The sequence below is a fragment of the Xenopus laevis genome, chromosome 7S (assembly GCF_017654675.1).
Source record: "Xenopus laevis strain J_2021 chromosome 7S, Xenopus_laevis_v10.1, whole genome shotgun sequence".
In the NCBI taxonomy this organism is placed as follows: domain Eukaryota; kingdom Metazoa; phylum Chordata; class Amphibia; order Anura; family Pipidae; genus Xenopus; species Xenopus laevis.
Window position 1 is genome coordinate 47,822,875 of NC_054384.1, and position 19,993 is coordinate 47,842,867.

At 40.3% G+C, this 19,993-nt stretch overlaps 1 protein-coding gene across 2 annotated transcripts in view; it reads right to left on the bottom strand.

The window, feature by feature from the left end:
- The window catches only part of LOC108697542 (calsyntenin-1), a 388,939-nt gene that overhangs the window by 145,888 nt on the left and 223,058 nt on the right, over positions 1 to 19,993 (bottom strand). Inside the window, exons 7-8 of one of the 2 annotated variants that reach the window (XM_018227676.2) lie at positions 14,773 to 15,021; positions 13,049 to 13,170 (exon numbers count right to left, since the gene is read on the bottom strand). In XM_018227676.2, the coding sequence (XP_018083165.1) occupies positions 13,049 to 13,170; positions 14,773 to 15,021 (371 nt within the window). Of the gene's footprint in view, positions 1 to 13,048; positions 13,174 to 14,772; positions 15,022 to 19,993 lie in introns of both variants that reach the window. The other variant, XM_018227675.2, reaches the window with a different exon arrangement.

Consider the following 19,993-nt stretch of genomic DNA (forward strand, 5'->3'; position numbering starts at 1 on the left):
ATAATGTGCCGTAAGACCCCCTAACAGTACAAAGACCCCCCAAAACCATATATTTTTGGAAAGTACACCTTGTGCCGAATAAAAATTTGCTAAAACCATCTTTCTGCTCCAAATGTACATACTGCAAAGCAACGCTAAAGGCAGTGGTTTTTATGATATTTCTGAAAATCGCCTAAAAATATTGCAGTTGGTCGCATTTATCTCACCCAATTTCTTACATACAATTAGAAAACACCCTAAATATTGACGACAAGGGTCTACTGAACAGTTTGATGCCCAATATGCATAAATATACCAAAGCAAGTGGGCACGTACGGACCCCAAATAAAAACAGTGCATAAGAATTTTCTCAGCTGTCAATTCGCCTTCTGTGAACATAGCACTCTGACTGCATATAATGTGCCGTAAGACCACCTAACAGTACAAAAGACCCCTCAAAACCATATATTTTTGGAAAGTACACATTCTGACGAAAACAGAATTGCTAAAAATGTGTTTCTACCCCAAATTATCAAAGTGTAAATGATGCTAAAAAATTACATAAGGAAAAACAACGCAAGCATAAAACTGCAATAAAAATCACAAAAAAGCAAATACAATTAGGAAAATCAACGAAATAACAAAATAACTGATCCGACAGCGTGGTTAGAGGTCAGAATGCTTGATCCAGTAGTCATGCTGTGAAATCTAAAGTTTTTAGGGAAATAACATAAGGGAAACTTAGAAAATGAACTAAAAAAAAAAAAACCCTATAAGTGTGTGTTTGTGTATGCATGGATGTACAGCTCTAAAAAGTGTATAAATATGTGCATATATGTATTTGAGTATGTAAATATGTGCAAAAGTTTGAAAAATCAAAAAAATCAGAAAATCAAAAAAAAAAAAACTACTGTTACTAGTATGTGTACTGTGTATATGTAAATGCCTGTAAATGTCTGTAAATACCTGTAAATACCTGTAAATAAGTAAAAAAAGGGGCACTTACCAACTCTAGATGAAGAGGCGTCCTTTTCAGTGCTGTAGGGTTGAGAAACGCTGAGTCACTGCACCAGGAAGTGCGTGGGCGGCGCATGTGAACTGCTGGTGCTGCGACATGGAAGCTGTTGAAGCTGTTGCTGCGTCTCTCTGCGACCCTGGAGTGGAGGATCGCCAATCTTTTTCAGGTAAGCTCGTTGCCTAGGGGGTTCTGCTGCTAGCTGCTCCTCTCTGCACACTGATTTTGCAGTGTGTGCAGAGATAGAGCTGTTTTAGTAAAGAACGTAGCTCCTACGTTCTTGGCACTTAAAGCCTTTTTTCAAAAGAACGTAGGAGCTACGTTCTTGGCAGTTAAAGGGTTAAGTCTCACTTCTTTAGAAAAGTTCATAAAAAATTTCTCGAGTTAAGTAAAAGACAGAGTGTCTCTTATCTTTGCTTTAAACACAACCCCTCGTTTGAAAATGCTCAAAAATATAAGAATATTTTAGATGAACTTAAAATTTGGATCAAACTGAGACAAAGTTTCTTTGCATCCTTCTCACAGGCTAACTTAATAATTTAAGTAAGAAAGCAAATAATTTGCTTTTTTAATCTTACTAAGGCTGAAAACAAGCAGGCTAAACTTATCAAGATAAAAGATACTCATAACCAGCTAACTAATGACCCCAATAAAATTGTAGACATTTTCAAAGATTATTACAAAGACTTATACTCTAATCCAAATATAAACTCTGATAAAATGGAGAAAGTTGCAAAATCCCTCAGATCTCAAAAGTTTAGTTGGAAAATCTAAACAGTCCAATTTCTACAGAAGAAGTGTCTAATATAATTAATAACTTAAAAACTACAAAGGCAGGCGGTCCTGATGGCCTAACTCCTTCTTTTTATAAAATTATGAAGGATAAAATCTCACCTTTTCTAACTAATTTATTTAATGATATTTTATCTTATGGAAAAAGTCTACCTTCTAGTTGAAATTTCAAATCTTAGAGTCATCCCCAAAAAAGACAAAGACTTATCTCTTCCCTCCTCCTATAGGCCAATATCCTTATTAAATCAAGATATCAAGATATTATCCAAGGTCCTTGCATATAGGCTTGCTTTAATTCTTTCTTCTATAATCGCTGAGGCCCAGAATGTTTTTATTAAAAATAGATCAGGAGTTAAGAATATTAGGGCTTTAATCCATATTTTATATTTCGCCAAAAAACACAGAATTCCTAGTTCTCTACTTAATATCGATGCTGAGAAGGCATTTGATAATATTACTTGGAAACATCTATTTACTTATATATCTCAGCAAGTCCAGTTGTTTTTAGATTGACCTATACTAGATATCTATTTACTTGCTTTAAAAAAGTTTGGCATCACGGGCCCCTTTTCCAATATATCAGAAGTCTTTATAAAAATCCTAAAACACAAATAATTTTGGGGGGAGCGAGGTCATCACCTTTTGAAATATTTAAGGGTACCAGACAGGACTGTCCTTTTTTGCCCCTTTTATTTAATATTGCATTAGAACCCTTAGTTCGTTTCCTTGATCAGTCTAAGTCAATTAGGGGAATTAACATTAATAGTAGACATCTTAAGATATTAGCCTTTGCTGATGATTTGTTATTAATTTTAAAAAATCCTGAGTCTTCGCTTAAGTTTGTTTTTGATTTAGTCCAAGACTTTCAGTCTTATTCTGGCTATAAAGTCAATGTTGAGAAATCTGAAGTAATGGATATATATGGTTCTTTTTTCTAATTCTCTACTTCAGAAATGTCATCTTATATACCCAAAGAATCAGATAAAATATTTAGGATTAATAATTCCTTCAGCTCTAAATAATTTGTATTCTTTAAATATTTCACCAGCCTGTCAAAAGGTTTCCTCCATGTGTGAAAAATGGGCCAATTCTCCCCTTAATATTAAGGGTCGAGCACTCTTTTTTAAATCTTTGATATTTCCCAAGCTAATATATCCATTAATTAACCTCCCATTGCTTATAAAACATTATGATATTAAGAAGCTTGACTCTGCTTTGAATACATTTATTTGGAATGGCAAAAAAGCAAAAATTGCCCTTAATAAGTTAAGAGCTCCAGTTAAACTAGGCAGGCTTAAACCTTCCTGATTTCAGATCTTTTAATTTATCAGCCCTCACTAGATCTTACCATGCCCTCCCATTCTAGCCCTCTGTTCTTTTCTTTGGTTCTCTCAATTCACATTATTTCCTTTCCTTCTATTCCCTCATACCCACGCCCCCCCCTTGTTACCTCCTACTCACCTGTTCTGATTTTTGCTTAGTTTTACCTTTAAACACCTTTTTTCTTATACTTTGTTTTAGCATGCTTCCACCACTTTAATTTTATGTTTTCACTTTTTGCCGATTCCTTCTTTCCTTGCCCCATGCTATTGTCCTTTTCTATTTTTTTCTTCAGCTTCCTTATTTTATGCTTGTCTATGTTTTTCTTTTGTGTTCTAATACCTTTTCATTGTTTTAGCTGTTCCATTTTTCTCCTTTCCCTTCTGCCGACTCACCTTTTCCTCTGGCAGTGATACCCTATAATTATGTCAAATAGAACTGCACATGGAGCGGATAAGTTGGGCCCTATTCATCTAGATAGCAGCCCTAGTATTAGCATGGAGTCCCAACAGACAAATAGGCTAATTCCATAAGGATCATGTATATTCATAACTGGATTCATATAAATGATTGCATTCTTCAGCCCATGTTTAGTTTTTATCTAATTTACTTTCCCATATATTCCATATATGTAGTTCTTACTTCAAAAAGAAAAATTGTATATTTAATATCGTCATTGCCATTGACGAATATAAATGAAGGGGGCACCAAAAATTCCTCGCCGGGGGCCCCTGAAAGATTCTCTACAGGGGGGGCCCCCACATATTCTAGTTATGCCACTGAAGAATAGCCTCCAGAATTCTGAATATACAAAGGCAAGGACAGCACTTCTACAAAACTGAAGGTGTGTATGTTCAGTACTTAATTTCTGGGGTATTTCACAGGTAAAGGGGTAAAATCTGCAAAGTATGATATTAAGAGTACAACCCCAAATTTATCTATTGCCTCAGTTTTAGGGTGTTTGGTGGCTGCATCTTTATTGGGGTATCTTTTCGTTCAGGAGAAGTTGCAGACTGATATTTAGTAGGTTTTTTTTAGTTGCCATGGCAATTTTGGGGAGAAATCTAACTTTGGACCTTTTTTCTTCATTTCAGGGCAAACTGCATCCACAATTCTGCATGTAGGAAAGCAAGGATAGTGCCACTGAATAGCTGCAGGTGTGCACTTTTAAGGAATATATAGTTTGTGGGGGGGGGTATTTCACAGGTAAGGGGGTGTTAAGACTGGAGAACTGCAAGGTGCGCACCTAGAGCGCAGTGTGCACCTAGAGCGCAGTCCCAAACTTTCTAAAATTTCCCTTATGTATTACCCTGTTTTGGGGGGTTTTGGCGCCGTGTCTTTAGGTGCACCTATTATACATGCAGGGTATTGTTTAACTCTGGAAAACTTGTTTGTTCATATTTGGATTCATTGGAATATTTTTATTGGTGTATTTTTGTCAAATTCCCTTCTGAAATTTTTTGTCAGTAAATGTATTTTTTCTTTGAAAAAAACACAAAAAATATTTCACTTTTTTTTTTTTTTACATATTTCACTCAAAAGTTTTGTTATATCTCCAGAAAAAGTACAGAGTATTTGTATGTACACTGACTAATACTATCATACATAATACTATTCCATTATAGCACTGACTATCTTATTAAAATAATAAGCACGGCTCGGGGGACCTGAAATTAGAGCAGGATAAGCATTCATTTATGTAGCGGATGGTTTTATTTCCCAAAACACTGCTACCCAGAGCAATCCCAAAACAAATGAAAGGTTCTCAGCTTCTCCCATGTCACATTTCACACATTTGGCTCTGTCATAATCCATAGCTTTAAGCCTCAGGGGTATAATATAAATTTGGTAAATCATCTTAAATTGGATCATTCAGTCCCTAAGGGATATTAGATATGGATATAAGTTATCTTTGGCTACCTCTCATTGGTCTTCTTCTAGGGATAGATAAGTGACAGCCAATTTTGGAGCAGTTTGGGAGGACAGAATTATGTTATACAACCCATGTAGTCAGTACAGGTGTGGCTAAAGAAGTCATTAGCATATCCCTCCTCCTGTTACCCATGAAGTAGCGTGACAACATATCAGGGAGATTCCTGTAGAGAGGGACCACTTGACAAGTGCCCACACTCAATGGCCCAATTGGGGATGTGTGGGTAAATGTATAGTATACAGTATGCACAGGGGATGTAGTGCCAGCTATTTACCACCGCAGTAAATTTCAGACAAAATTTCATCATGTAAAGGGGACACGGTAGTCACTCTTAATTGTGTGTGTGTGGGGGGGGGTCCAGATGAGCCACGCCTCACGGACCTTGTAATTTAGCATGCAGATGAGAAATGGATGAGGAGGACCTCATGGTGGTAAAGGTTTTGTTGGAATCTAACTTTTTAAATTATTTAATAAATAGTATTTTTTTCTTCAAGAGGAATGGTGCCATTCAATTTTTTCATATTCTGAATCGCTGCAGTTGAGGAGCCCTGCATGATTGTGGGCACACCTGGTCTTAGTTAGTCCCTCCAGAGCACCTTGGGAGGGCATTCAGGGTGTACCCTGCTATTGTCAACAATTCGTAGTAACATAACATAGTAAGTTATGTTGAAAAAAAAGACACATGTCCATCAAGTTCACCTTTTATGTCTCTAAACAACCTGCCTAACTGCTAGCGTTATTTCTGCACAGCTGGTTCTCTAGACTATCTGACTTACCAAGAGCTGTTTTAAGCTCCTGCTTAATCACTGCTATATCATTCAGAAGCATGGTTACAGTGTCCACCAGAGCGGAGACAGATACAAGAGGTCTTATGCACTCAACCCATTATCAATATATTTAAGACATTAAAGGAATGCCCATTAAAGGAGTTCTGTATTTTGCTTCCACACTTCTTCCTGTTACAACTGTAGTATTTCTGGTCAGGTGATCTCTGAGGCAGCACAGAGACAATCACAAAATCGTGGTTCAAGGCAAAAGATGTAAGGGCAATATTTTTTGTTCAGGTAAGTTTATTGAACATATACAGGGTTAGACAATGCATGTAGCAGAATATGCAGTAAACATTACACTAAAGTAACCAGAGAAAGACTTAATGGACTGTTTACAACATAGTTATAGTCACATTGCTTATCTTCTACCACACTGTACAGCTATAGAGAAAATCAACACACCAGTGTTGCTGAGGAGGGTATCTACTTAGCCAAGGATCCCAAATTTTCTTAAAGTTGATCCAACTCCCCTTGAGCTTTGCTATCAAGTACTTTGTAGTGGTCAGTTGGGACATGGCTGTAATCCAGTGGGTGGTATCTGGAGGAGCCTCTGATTTACAGTTTAAGGTTAAGAGCCTACGCATTTGAAATAAAGGCTCACTTCATAGCTGCACTGATGGCTCAGCTCAATCTAGTCAGTGGCTGACTCAGGATATGAGCCATAAACCTTTAATAAAAATTCATGTAAACAAGGCTCCAGGGCCTGATGGCATACACCCCCAGGTTCTAAGAGAGCTTAGTTCAGTTTTAGACCAGCCCCTATTCAGTAGCATCACTAGAGGGAGCGGGCCGTGGTGCGTGACGCTCAGCCGGGCCCCGTCCCCCTCTGTACGGCTGCATTTTCAGTGGTGCACGGGCTGCAGGGGGGGCCCTGAGGGGGTGCGGGCCTTGGCCCACTCGCACCCCCTGCTCCCCCAGTAGTTCCACCACTGCCCCTATTCCTGATATTCTCAGATTCGCTTTCATCTGGTATGGTACCTATGGAGTGGAGAAAAGCTGATGTCATTCCAATATTTAAAAAGGGATTATGATCTCAGCCTATGCCATTTAGTTTGACATCTGTGGTGGGCAAATTATTTGAAGGCTTGTGAAGGGATCACATTCAAAATTTTGTCCTAGTGAATGGCATTATGAGCAGCAATCAGCATGGCTTTATGAAGGATAGGTCATGTCAGACAAATTTGATTGCTTTTTATGACGAGGTAAGGAAGATGCTGGACAGTGGGGGGGGGGATTTTGCCAAAGCATTTGATACCGTGCCCCACAAACGACTGCTTTCTAAAGGTCTGTTGGGCTTAATGAAGTCGTTTCCATGTGGATAGGAAACTGGCTACAGGATCAGGTACAGAGGGTGGTTGTGAATGGTACATTCTCTACTTGGAGTAAGGTTCTTAGTGGGGTCCACTTTTATTAAACTTGTTTATTAATGACTTAGGGGAGGGTATATCAGTATGTGTATCAGTATAATGTATCAGTCTTTGCAGATGACACAAAACTATCCAGCCCAATAAATTCAATCCAGGATGTGGCATCCTTGCAACAGGATCTTGACAAACTGGCAATCTGGGCAGCTATGTGGCAAATGAGATTCAATGTTGATAAATGTAAACTCATGCACATGGGATGTAAAAATATCCAAGCCACCATTATGTAAATGGACCTTGGAGTCCTTTTAGATCATAAACTTGACTGTAGCAAGCAATGCCAATCAGCAGCATCAAGGGCAAATGAGGTCTTGAGCTGTATTAAAAGGGGCATTGATTCATGGCAGGAATCGTCATTCTTCCACTTTATAGAGCACCGGTAAGGCCCCATCCAGAATATGCTGTACAGTTTTGGTCTCCATCATTCAAACAGGACATTATTGTATTAGAGAGGATACAGAGAAGGGCAACTAAGCTTGTAAAAGGTATGGAAAATCTTAGCTATGAAGAAAGACTGGCCAAATTGGGGATTTTCACGCTGGAGAAGAGGTGTTTAAGGGGTGATATAAGTATGTATAAATATATAAGGGGATCATATAATAATCTCTCTAATGCTTTATTTACCAGTAGGTCTGTCCAGCTGACACAAGGTCACCCATTCCGTTTAGAAGAAAAGAGGTTCCGCCTAGATATTCAGAAGGGGTTTTTGACAGTGAGAGCTGTGAAGATGTGGAATTCTCTCCCTGAATCAGTTGTACTGGCTGATACATTAGACAGTTTTAAGAAGGGGTTGGATAGCTTTTTAGCAAGTCAGAGAATACAGGGTTGTGGAAGATAGCTCATAGTACAAGTTGATCCAGGGACTAGTCCGATTGCCATTTTGGAGTCAGGAAGGATTTTTTTCTTCCTCTGAGGCAAATTGGAGAGGCTTCAGATGGGTTTTTTGCGTTCCTCTGGAGATAGAAGGTTGAACTTGATGGGCACGTGTTTTAGTTCAACCTAACTTACTATGTTACTATGTATAGCTGCTTGCGAGTTTACATTGTTGCCAATCTGAATGTTTAGTATGCATAATTTGGGATCACGGGTTAGATTAACCCCAGTTATCTTGGACACCAGTGCTTTATTCCAGTAAATTTGTATCTTAGGGCAACTCCGGAGGGTATGTAATAATGTCCCTCCTCCTGTTTACACCTTAGGCACAGTGGTGAAAGATTGGGAAACATTTTATGTAATCTGCCCCTCGTGTAATAGGCCCTGTGGAGTATATAGAGCTGAATTGTTCTATGCCTTGGGTTTATGGATACCTGACAAGGAGCCTTGAGAGCAGCCGACCACTGTGCATCAGTAAAATCCCCCAGGTCTTTTTCCCATTGCAGTCTGCACCTTAGTGGTCTTACCGTGTTACATAGTTACATAGTTAAATCGGGTTGAAAAAAGACAAAAGCCCATCAAGTTCAACCCCTCCAAATGAAAACCTAGCATCCATACACACAACCCTCCATACTTTCCCATAAATTATATATACCCATATACTAACTATAGAGTTTAGTATCACAATAGCCTTTAATATTAAATCTGTCCAAAAAATCATCCAAGCCATTGTGGCATTAACTGAGTCAGCCTTCACAACATCAGATCTACAAATCTTTGTTCATTAGGGTTTAAGGAAACCTTATTTTCTTGACCTAGTTATTTCCTGTTCAAACTGCTTTTGTTTACACGCATGCTGTTCCTTGTAAGGGTTAAAGTAGACCTGTCATCCAGACACAAAAATCTGTATAATAAAAGTCTTATTAAACTTGAAATCCAATTTCTATTTTTTATTAAAGCGTTCATAGCTCATTTAAAAATCTTAGCTGTCAAACAGTGTCTCCCCCTCTTCCTTAGGCATAGAGGCCGGGCAGACAATTACTTTCACTTTCCATTCAGCACTTCCTAGATGTCACTGCTCTCCCCACATTCCCCCGTTCTCTTCACCATGTAATTGTGTAGTCAGTACATGGGGATGGACATTGGGTCTCCCATTCTGGTGCACAAACAAGATTCTGACATGATGCAAGGCTTGCCTTAATAATAGTGTCCACAAAATGGCTCCTGCCTGCTTGCTATAATTATAAATTCCCAAACTGAAGGAAACAAGATTCAAATAATTTATATAGTGTAATTAAAGTTCAAAGTGCTTGACTAATGTGATGACATTTAAGTTGTGCTGGGGAGTTGTGGCTACTGTGTAGTCTCTTTGAAGCCGATCCAGGCTCGGATCAAGTATTGTTTCATGGCCAGTGCCTTAGCTCCCACCAAATGTGTTTCTTGCAGTAGGATGACCTTGGCATTAGATTTTTTGAGGTAGTCTAAGGTTAATCTGCGCTGAATGGCATTATTGAGGCCCCTTACATTCCATTTTATAACTTTAAGGGACATTTATGTTTGAGCTACAAATTTGTAATGGATAGTACTTCTGCACATACTTAAAAAACAAATAACTGAAGATTAAGGTGTATACATAACTACAACAATAAAGTGTCTGTGCACGCGTGCAGAGTGGCGCAGTTTGTGCATAGTGCCCCGAGCAAAGCCTTCATGCTCGGTGCGTCACAGTAGGGGGGTGGGGGGGCCGGAGGGGGGCCCTGGGCCCCCCAGTCCGACCCTGGTTCATATAACGATTTTTCGGCCGACATTGGTCAGAAAATTGATCGGCCAGTTTAGAAAAAGTTTTTTAAACAATGGTTTCAAGGTAAGATTGGTCTAACGATAACAAAATCTTCAAAAATCCTTACATCTATGGCCAGCTTTACATTTCCCAACAATAAAACAAATTCCGCCTCCCTTTCTGCACATAGCCCCAACTTCTGGCAGAATTTCTCCCTAAATGGCATAACTTATCAAGGGCACAAACTTACGCTGGGCCACGTGTGGCCGTGAATTATCCAACAGTAACTCAGTTAGTAGGTAAAGTGAGGAATGAGAGGGACACTGTCCCCAAGGAATGGGTTCATATTGAGCCTCCATTCGTTAGGGTTCTGGTTGCAGTAGATAGTGGGTGAACATATACTACCTCCTGCCCCAAAGCTCACAGGTGAGTGTTATATAACATGACAGATTAATTACAAATTGCTTGTTGGTTAGAGTAATGTAAAAGTAGGGGCAGTAATATTGCAGGTCACGTGGCTTTGACATTACTCATGGAGTTGTACCGATTAGGTCAGGTGGAGATTATCACAAGATGGTTGCATGCGTCATGCATCATGTATTATGTTCAACAATCCTCATGGGGCTAGGCCTGGATATTCTATGTATCCAACCAGTTGCTGAGCTCCTGCGGATTCATGAAGAAGTGCCCATCTGCGACTACTAGTCTAGCTGGGTACAGCTTTGTGTAAGGAAGATTGAGGTCCCGGAGTCTTCTTTTCCTATTTAGAAATTTCACTCTTCATTGCTGGACTTCATCAGAGAAATCGCCAAATATTGATATCCTTGGTGCCTGGTACATAAGAGCCTCCCTGCCTGCGACAGGACTGTGTCATGGTCCCTAGCATTCAATAAGCAGGCTATTAGGGGGCAAGGAGGTGCCCCTGGGATTGCTGCTTTGGTGGGGATCCTGTGGGCTCGCAGAGAATGAGCTTCTGTCAAACTGTTCAGTTAGCCAGGTTTCAATAAAGACCTCAGGGGAATTACCCTCCAATTTCCCCTGGGAAGCCAATGAATCTTAAGTTGTTCCGCCTCAGCCTATTCTCAAGATCATCTGATTTAGAGTTGCATGCAGCTACAGCTTGGTTCAGGTGCAGGACCCGCTCTGGTAGGGGATGGCAGATGTCTTCAATGTCTTCCAGGGCTGCGGCCCTTTCTCACACCTTTTGCAGATCTTGCTTAATAATTGATAATTTAACTTTTTTCCCCCGTTTTTAAGAATATCAGGCTGGTGCATGATTCTTTAGAGGAGCGTATTTCAGCCAGCAGGCTGGACATGGTTGGCTCTTAAGATTTAGGTAATCTAGGTCTTTGGTCATCACTCATAGCAGGGCCTGGGAAAAGGCCTCCGATGCCATTTTGATCAGCCTGGGACTCCCGTGCATACTTTTCCAGTCTCGATGCAGCCTTGGAGGCTCTCTTTTGAGCTTTATTTTGGCCCATAAGTAATCTCTGGGGTAAGGCCTCACAGGGCACTTCCCACATATCCATTTTTTAACTGTGTTTTCAGGGTAAAAGCAGGATAATATGAGACCGAATGACGGAGCTCTTCTAAGCAGCGTCCTTTCACATGTAGCTTCAAGCCACGCCCAAAAACAGTAATATTTACTTAAATATATATACAAGTTTTGTAAGATTCTTTAATTTGTCACTTAATTGGATATAATTGGATATAAGATATCTGTTGCTTAAGTATTCATTTTGGGGTTATAGTTTTCCTTTAAGACATTTTGTGCCTTGAGCTACTAAAAATGCCCTCCCCTTTAATGGTCTGGCCACATGGGATTCTGATTCTGGGAGATTAGTAGCCAGAAAACAAACTCTTATTCTTTGCGGCGACTAATCTCCCGGATCTGTCTTCCCCTGCCTTCTGACAGCTAAAATGAAAATCACCTGGGGGCAGGCACTCAGAGCGATTTGTTTTTCTGAAATCGCCCGAAGTTTGCTCGTGAGGCAATTACAGGCAACTTCGGAAAACGAAGAGCTCCAAGTGCCTGCCCCCAGGCGATTCTCATTTTAGCTGGCGGAAGGCAGGGGAAGGCAGATCGGGGAGATTAGTTGCCGAGAAGAAGAGGAGATTTGTCGCATGGCGACTAATTTACCCGAATCTGCCCATGTGGCCAGACCCTAAACAAAACAGGGATGGTTGTCCAAGTATTTAAAAAGGGATTTTGTGCTCAAACTAAAGGTTTTGTGCCAGTGGTTTAGTAGGGAAGATTTTGGGGTAGTAAGGGACAAGATACTTATGCAAATCACTAAACTATAAATTTGTACTAGCCTGTTGTGCATAACAGATCTTGTCCAACAAATTTAATTACCTTCTAGGAGGAGGTGAGTAGAAGCATAGACACTGGGATGACTGAATGTGATCTACTAAAGCATTTCATGTACTGCACAGAAAATTACTGATAAAATTTAGGAAATTTGGAAATGAACCTAACATTTGACAGTGTTCTAAATGGAGTGCAGATGGGGTACTTGTGTTGAGGATCTCCTTAATTAAGAATAAGTTTTTGGGAGAACAATCTGTCACTGTTGGGGTTATTTGCAAGGGGACTTGATTACTCTTTATAAGTACTTCATTAGGCCATTATAGTCAGAGAGTATGAACCAGAGGCCACCCCTTTCTACTCAAGAACTTATATTCGCAGCAGCATAGTTGATTTTTCACAGTAAGGGGAGTGAAGATGTAATGGCAGATTCTATAGAAACCCAGTGAGGTCCAAAAAATACTATTATTTTAGAAAATCATAATGTGAGAAATTTGTCTTGGATAACTGCACACATTATCAGAGGGAAACTGTATAGTGAAGGCATCCCAGAAATTATTCCTACCTGTATGGTACACAGAGCCTGAGAATAAAATAGAGTGTATTAGATCTGCAAAATATCTAATGATATTCCCTTACGAAGTGCTATAGCTGCTCTGGACCTCTTCACAGGGGAAAGGTCAGGAGTATATAAGGTCCAGTGGGGTTCTTATCCAACATCATCGTAGTGGGCACTAGTACATTTATTTGCAGTAAAACGTTTTTCCTAATAAAAAATAATGTAGCCATCTCACCTGTTTCAGTTTCCAACTGAATTCTGCTGGTTTGTAGATCATATCCTCTGAAACCAACTGGCGGATGAAAAAAACTAGCTTGCAGTTGTGTATGTAGAGAGAATAGTGATGCTGATTTGTTTCTACTTAAAAGAAGAACAACAAAAAAATCTCAAGGAATAACCAGTAAAATAAGGTTACATCGCCCAAATAAAAAAAAAACATCATTACATATGTATAAATATATAATAAATACATTGGTACATTGGTCACTACAAATGGAAATTAATAAATTAAAACAGCCTCTATAGAAGATGGATGTTTCTGGATATCCTAATTTACTTTCTAGGTCATATTATTACCAATATTTTCTGAGCCTTTAGGTGAACACACATGTTTAACAGAATAATACAATTTTTTCTATATTTAGTTACCATTCTTAATATACAAAGAGCTTCCCCTATGTATGTGGCTAAGAGGCTCTATAAAAAGCACAAACTGCTGAGAATCTTTAAAGGGGACCTGTAACCCAGATATAAAAAGCATAGTAAAAGTCCATTTTATATTAAACATGAAACATATTTTTTTAAAATATCTCTCTCTCTCTCTCTCTCTCTCTCTCTCTCTCTCTCTCTCTCTCTCTCTCTCTCTCTCATCCTGCCAGAGGGAATTTTGTGGGAAAAAAAAAGAAGTTAAAGGATAGCAAGCACCCCACAGCATCCCGTCCAAATGCAAGTACTGGTTAACCTAGACAATTAAACTTTGAAGGTATCAAATAATATACTGAAAAACAGTCCATATTTAAAAAAATGTTTCATGTAAATAAAGCATTTAAAATATTTATACATATATAAGATCTATTGTTCAGAATTCTCTGGATACCAGATACCTGTCCTTAATTTGAATCACCATGCCTTAAGTCTTCTAAAATCATTTAAATATTAAACAAACCCAATAGGAATGTTTTGCCACAAATATGGATTTATGCAGTTTAGTTAGGCTAAAGTACAAGATATTGGTTTTCTATGGACTCTATGGAAGATGGTATTTTCCTAATAGTATGGTATTTTCCTAATAGTATGTGCTTAGATAACACATATGGAAATACTGCCATTTAAAGTACTAAAGTTGGCTCCTATATGCTCACACATAAACGTAGGTTACATCCGCCAGTGAATGGACAGAGCTGTCTTACTCTCACACTTCTTTCTGTAATAAAACCTCCCTTTCTCCAGGTCCAGTAAATAAGCACAAAGAACACCACAAAATGGTGTCTCAGAGTGTAATATTTACTGTTGTGCATTTGCCAATTAGGTAAGATTCTTTAATATGCCACTCTATTAGGATATACATAGTAACATAGTAAGTTAGGTTAAAAAAAGACACACGTCCATCAAGTTCAACCTTTGAACTCTATTTTAACCTGCCTAACTTCTAGTTATCAGTGGGAAGCTCTAATTATAATTTATTTATGGGCAGTACAGTGGCTCAGCAGCATTGTTAAAAGATTGATTCTAAGGGGGTACATACTCCCTGAGTGGGTTTGCTCTGGGTAATGAGATTTCCTCCCACACTTGCATTATGCATTAAGCCTGCTTGAGGTAAGTTTCAAGAGGGAAAAAAGCAAAATAAAAATTTTCTTAAAGAGTAATTTTATAGTTGTTTAAAAAGAAATGTTTAAAGAAGTATAATATAATATAAATGCAGGTATAAATGCAACTGTAAAACAGAAATAACCAAAATACCTGTTTTGTCAGAATAGCACAAAATGGATTCCTTCTCTCTGCCTCCAGTTCTATGTCGCATCCAAACAGAAATCACAAAGGGCTCATCCAGGTTCAAAGTCACAAAATCATCTGGAATCTTTACTGCCTGAGTGCCATTGAATTCAAACACCTGGTCACTCTCATGCCCATTATCTGTGGGAAGCCCTAAGGTCCAGTTTGTGGTAATGCTGGGAGTTGGAAGCAGTTCTACTACATCAGATGAAGACCCTGCATACAAAATTACAATATGCAACAAATTATTTTCCATATTATTATCCTGAATTTCTTCTGTCTAAAAATTGCAAGTATTTTGTAATGTAGTAGACAGTGCCAGACCTAGGTATTCTGGTATCCATGGCATGGATGAATGTGTTGATAATGGGTTGAGTGCAGAGGACCTCTTGTATTTGTCTATAAGTATTTTGTGGTCACAGCCTCATTGCACCCCGGCCTAATGTTTTTAAGAATTAGTGGTGAGCATAACTTTCCCTTGTTTGTTATTGTTATACGGGAGCAGTGACCAACTTCTTGTTGTAGCTCCCACCCTTCCCAGCTATAGTCAGGTGATCCCACTGGTGTCTAATAAAAGGGCAGCCACAATTGGGAGTTTTACTTTGAAAGCAGCTAGTAAGTTGCAGGTAAAACGTAGTCCCTTTGTAAAATGTATAATTAAGCAATTGAATTCTTAATGAATCAGATGAAAATTGGGCGTGGGACTGGCCAGATATGGGATGGCTTTGACGTGGTTGGCCAGCTTGGATATGTTGCAATATATGGACAAACAATCCCTGTTTTGTTTAAAGGGTAAGGCATTTTTTAGTAGCAGTATGCACGGAATGTGTTGATAATGGGTTGAGTGCAGAGGACCTCATACATATATATATACAGGACCAGAGAGTAGCACGCACACCGTATCTTCTTTACTCCAAAGGATTTATTTAGAATACAAAAAGCATTTACATCAGTTATACATCATTGATGTATAACCGATGTAAATGCTTTTTGTATTCTAAATAAATCCTTTGGAGTAAAGAAGATACGGTGTGCGTGCTACTCTCTGGTCCTGTACAACGTTCAACTACAGCACAGCACCCGACATTTACTTAACAGCAGATAGCGTGTGCGGATTTTGGAGAACATCTACTGCAAAGCAGTTTTTAGACATTTTGTTCTCTTTCACTTTAAGGGCCTTTCCTGGGGCAGTCTTTTAGTTTACCCAGTAAAACAATATATTGTTTTTTTTTCAGGACAACCTAAACTTTAAAAATATGCAAGAATTTTGGTGTAATTCTACTTCTGTAAAAAAATATAGGCTTCTAAGTGTCTAATAAAATGAAAAAAAATATGTTTCACAAAGAACATATATCAGAAACATAATTTATTTGGAAAGGTCTATGTCTCCTGAACGAGGCAATACCAAATATATATAGTTTTATGGAGACTTCTCACTTGTATAGATCAAAATCTCTAAGCAGTACACTACCAAAGTTCCAAAGCACCGCTCCCCAAACGGCATACTTCTGATTTCAAGGCCAAAAATTCCACTAACAGTAGGTGTACCCAAGAAAACTATCCATTATTAGAAAGAACAGATTCTGGTGAATCAAAAATGGGTAAATATATCTTTCTACTCCAAACTACCAAGTTGCAATTGTTTCCTAAAGTTATGTTTTATAGAAATTGGTGAATTTTTTTAAAAATTACCTCAAAGCTTCCACTCTACAGCATCATATCTCCCACACATCATTAGGTAGCTGTAAGAGACATACCTGGTGGTCTAGTGGTGGGACAGCAGGGACGCCCGCCGCGTTGTGCTGGTTCGTTTAGGCCGCAGGCGCCGCATCGCGTGGGCGCACGTTAGGCCACAGGCGCCGAATCTTTAGGGGTATTTAAAGGTGCAGGCGTGCTGACGTATGATGTCAGCGCACAAAGGCGCGAAATTCAAATATATTTAAAGCCCAGTCAGTCTGTTGGTAATTGCCCGTGATAGAACTTGTTTCTAGTGGTTCCTGAGCCTTGCGCATCCGATCTGTATCTAGTCTGTTTGATTACCCGTGTTTGACCCAGCCTGTTCCTGACTATTCTGCATTCTGTATCCTGACCCTTGCTTGCCTACAACAACTCTTCCTGCTTAACCCCTTGATTGACAACCCGGTTTGACCCTAACCTGCCTGACGATTCTTGTTATCTGCCTGCCTCAACCCAGCCTGTCTGACAATTCTCTTGCCTGCTCCATTTGTACCGTGACCTTCGGCCCAAAAGACTCTGCTAACAGCTGTGCCCCTTTGCCAGCCAGAACATCTCGCCTTGCACCTCTCGTTAAGTCCAGGTGTCACCCAAGTAAGCTGAGAGCTCCTCCCGAAGCCCAACGGTGGTCACACTACTGGTGAAGCTGAGCCGAGACCAGGGTGCTTGGCAATTGTTCTGGTATTGGGTGCCGGTCGTGACATTATCTTGGGCCATGGAGGACGAAAGTCACGATGAAGCTGCTGCTGCTCCTACAACTACCACCGAAGCCGCTTCTTACCACTCTGTTACAGCGCTTGGAGGACCATGAACAGAAGCAAAATTATCTCCTGCAGGGTTTCCACAATCTAACCCGACAGCTGGAGACTACGCAAGCTTTACAGCAGCAATCTGTTCCTGCTCCTCTTCCTCCTCCTGTGGGTTCAACCAGACACCATGAACCTAAAATTGTGTTCCCTGAAAAGTTCAGTGGGGATCGCACTAAGTTTTTTGTCTTTAAAGAGGCATGCAAGCTGTACCTTAGTTTCTTTCCTCACTCTTTCCAAACTGGTGAGGAGAAAGTAAGATTCATAATGACCCTGCTTACGGGTGACTGCCAAATCTGGGCCCTCAGGCTGCCTTCCTCTGACCCTGCTCATTATTCCCTTGATACTTTCTTTAACAGCGTGGCAATTCTTTATGATGACCCGGATCATGCATCATCTGCCGATACCGCCATTCGTAAATTGCGCCAAGGGAAAAGGGATGCGGAGGTGTACTGCACCAAATTCCGCCGGTGGTCAGTAGAAACTGGGTGGAACGATTTGGCTCTACGGAGTCAATTCCGTTTGGGGTTATCAGATTCTGTGAAAGATAGTATGGTTAATTACCCCTTGCCTTCTAACCTGGATGATCTCATGTCCCTCGCCATCCAGGTAGATAGAAGGCAAAGGGAGAGAAGGGGTGAGAGGAGTACAAATTTCTCTGGGGTTACTATTTAAGATCTAATGTGGTGACCAATGTAAAATCTTCTAATCCCTCTGTGCCTTTGCCTCAGGAGGAGCCTATGCAATTAGGCATATCCCATCTAACTCCTGAGGAAAAGGCACGCAGGCGTTCCCTGGGTCTTTGCATGTACTGTGGTGAAAAGGGACATTTTCTAAACCAATGCTCTAAGAGGCCGGGAAACTCCGAAGCCTAAATGGAGATGGGGAGCTCCATTTGGGTGCAGGAATTTCCTCTCCCCAATCTGCCTCTAAGGTTCTGTTACCAGTCAAACTAACCTGGCCTACGGGCTCTGTCAGGGTGTCCGCCTTTTTGGATTCAAAAAAAAAAGGCTGCTGAAACCTTACCCCCACATCGGGCATACGATTGCCCAATTGATCTAATCCCATGTTCTACACCTCCTCATGGGAGAACCTACCCTCTATCATTGCCAGAAGCCCAGGCTATGAAAGAATATATTCGGGAAAATCTGGAAAGAGGCTTTATTCGGCCTTCTTGTTCTCCTGCTGGGGCTGGGTTTTTCTTTGTGGGGAAAAAAGATGGGGGTCTTCGTCCCTGTATTGATTATAAGGGATCACCATTAAGAACTGCTATCCTCTTCCCTTGATCTCGGAGTTGTTTGATCAGATCAAGTATGCTAAGATTTATACTAAACTAGATCTTAGGGGGGCTTATAACCTCATTCGTATCAGGGAAGGGGATGAGTGCAAAACAGCGTTCAACACCAGGGATGGCCACTACGGTCTTTGTAACGCCCCCGCACTGATCCAAGAATTTATCAATGACATTTTTCGGGACCTGCTGGGGATATTCGTAGTGGTCTATCTTGAAGACATTCTTATTTTCTCTTCTAATCTGGGTGAACACAGGAATCATGTCTGTGACATTTCTAACAGGGGTCTTGAGATGGATCCAGGGAAGGTGAGAGCTGTCCTGGAGTTTACCCAACTCCTTTCTTTATGAGCAACCCAGAGATTCCTCAGTTTTGCAAATTATTACCGCCAATTCATCAAGAATTTTTCCCTGGTAGTTGCCCCAATCACCAACTTGACCAAAAAGGGTGCTGACCCCTAGCATTTGGCCCCCAGAAGCAGTTCAAGCTTTTGAACGCCTCAAAAAAGAGTTCAGTTCTGCCCCTATTTTGCAGCATCCAGATACTGCCTTACCATTTATTGTGGAGGTAGATGCCTCTGAAGTGGGTGCTGGGGCAGTCCTTTCCCAAAGGCACCCGATATACAACAAGTTACATCCCTGCGCCTTTTTCTTTAGGAAGTTTTCGCCTGCAGAGGCAAACTATGATATTGGAAACAGGGAGTTGTTGGCTATCAAGTCGGCCTTTGAGGAATGGCGGCATCTACGTGAAGGTGCAAAACATATGGTAACAGTATATACAGACCATAAAAACCTGCTTTATATAGAATCGGCCACACGGCTAAATCCTAGGCAAGCTAGATGGGCATTGTTCTTCACCAGGTTTAACTTTTCTTTAACATACAGGCCTGGATCTAAAAACACCAAAGCTGATGCACTCTCTAGGAGTTTTGAATCTACCTCCTCTGACTCTAGTGAGTGCATCCCCATCATTCCTAGGGAGTTGATTGTAGCCGCATTGGATTCTGATCTCTCCACCTTGTTGTCCCCTGTTCAATCTTCTGCTCCTGCAGACACTCCCTCTGGGAGAATGTTTGTGCCTGAGGAGCTGAGGGAACAAGTTTTAGAGGAGGTTCATAACTCCAAAGTGGCTGGGCATCCTGGCATAACCAAAACTTTTTCCTTGTTAACCCGCCATGTGTAGTGGCCTTCTTTTAAGGGATCCTAAGGTTTTCGTAAATTCTTGTCCAATTTGTCAAAGGTCTAAATCTTCTCGTCAATTGTCACAGGGTCTGTTGAATCCGTTACCAATCCCTGAGAGACCATGGTCCCATCTTTCGATGGATTTCATTGTCAATCTGCCTTCCTCTCAGGGTAA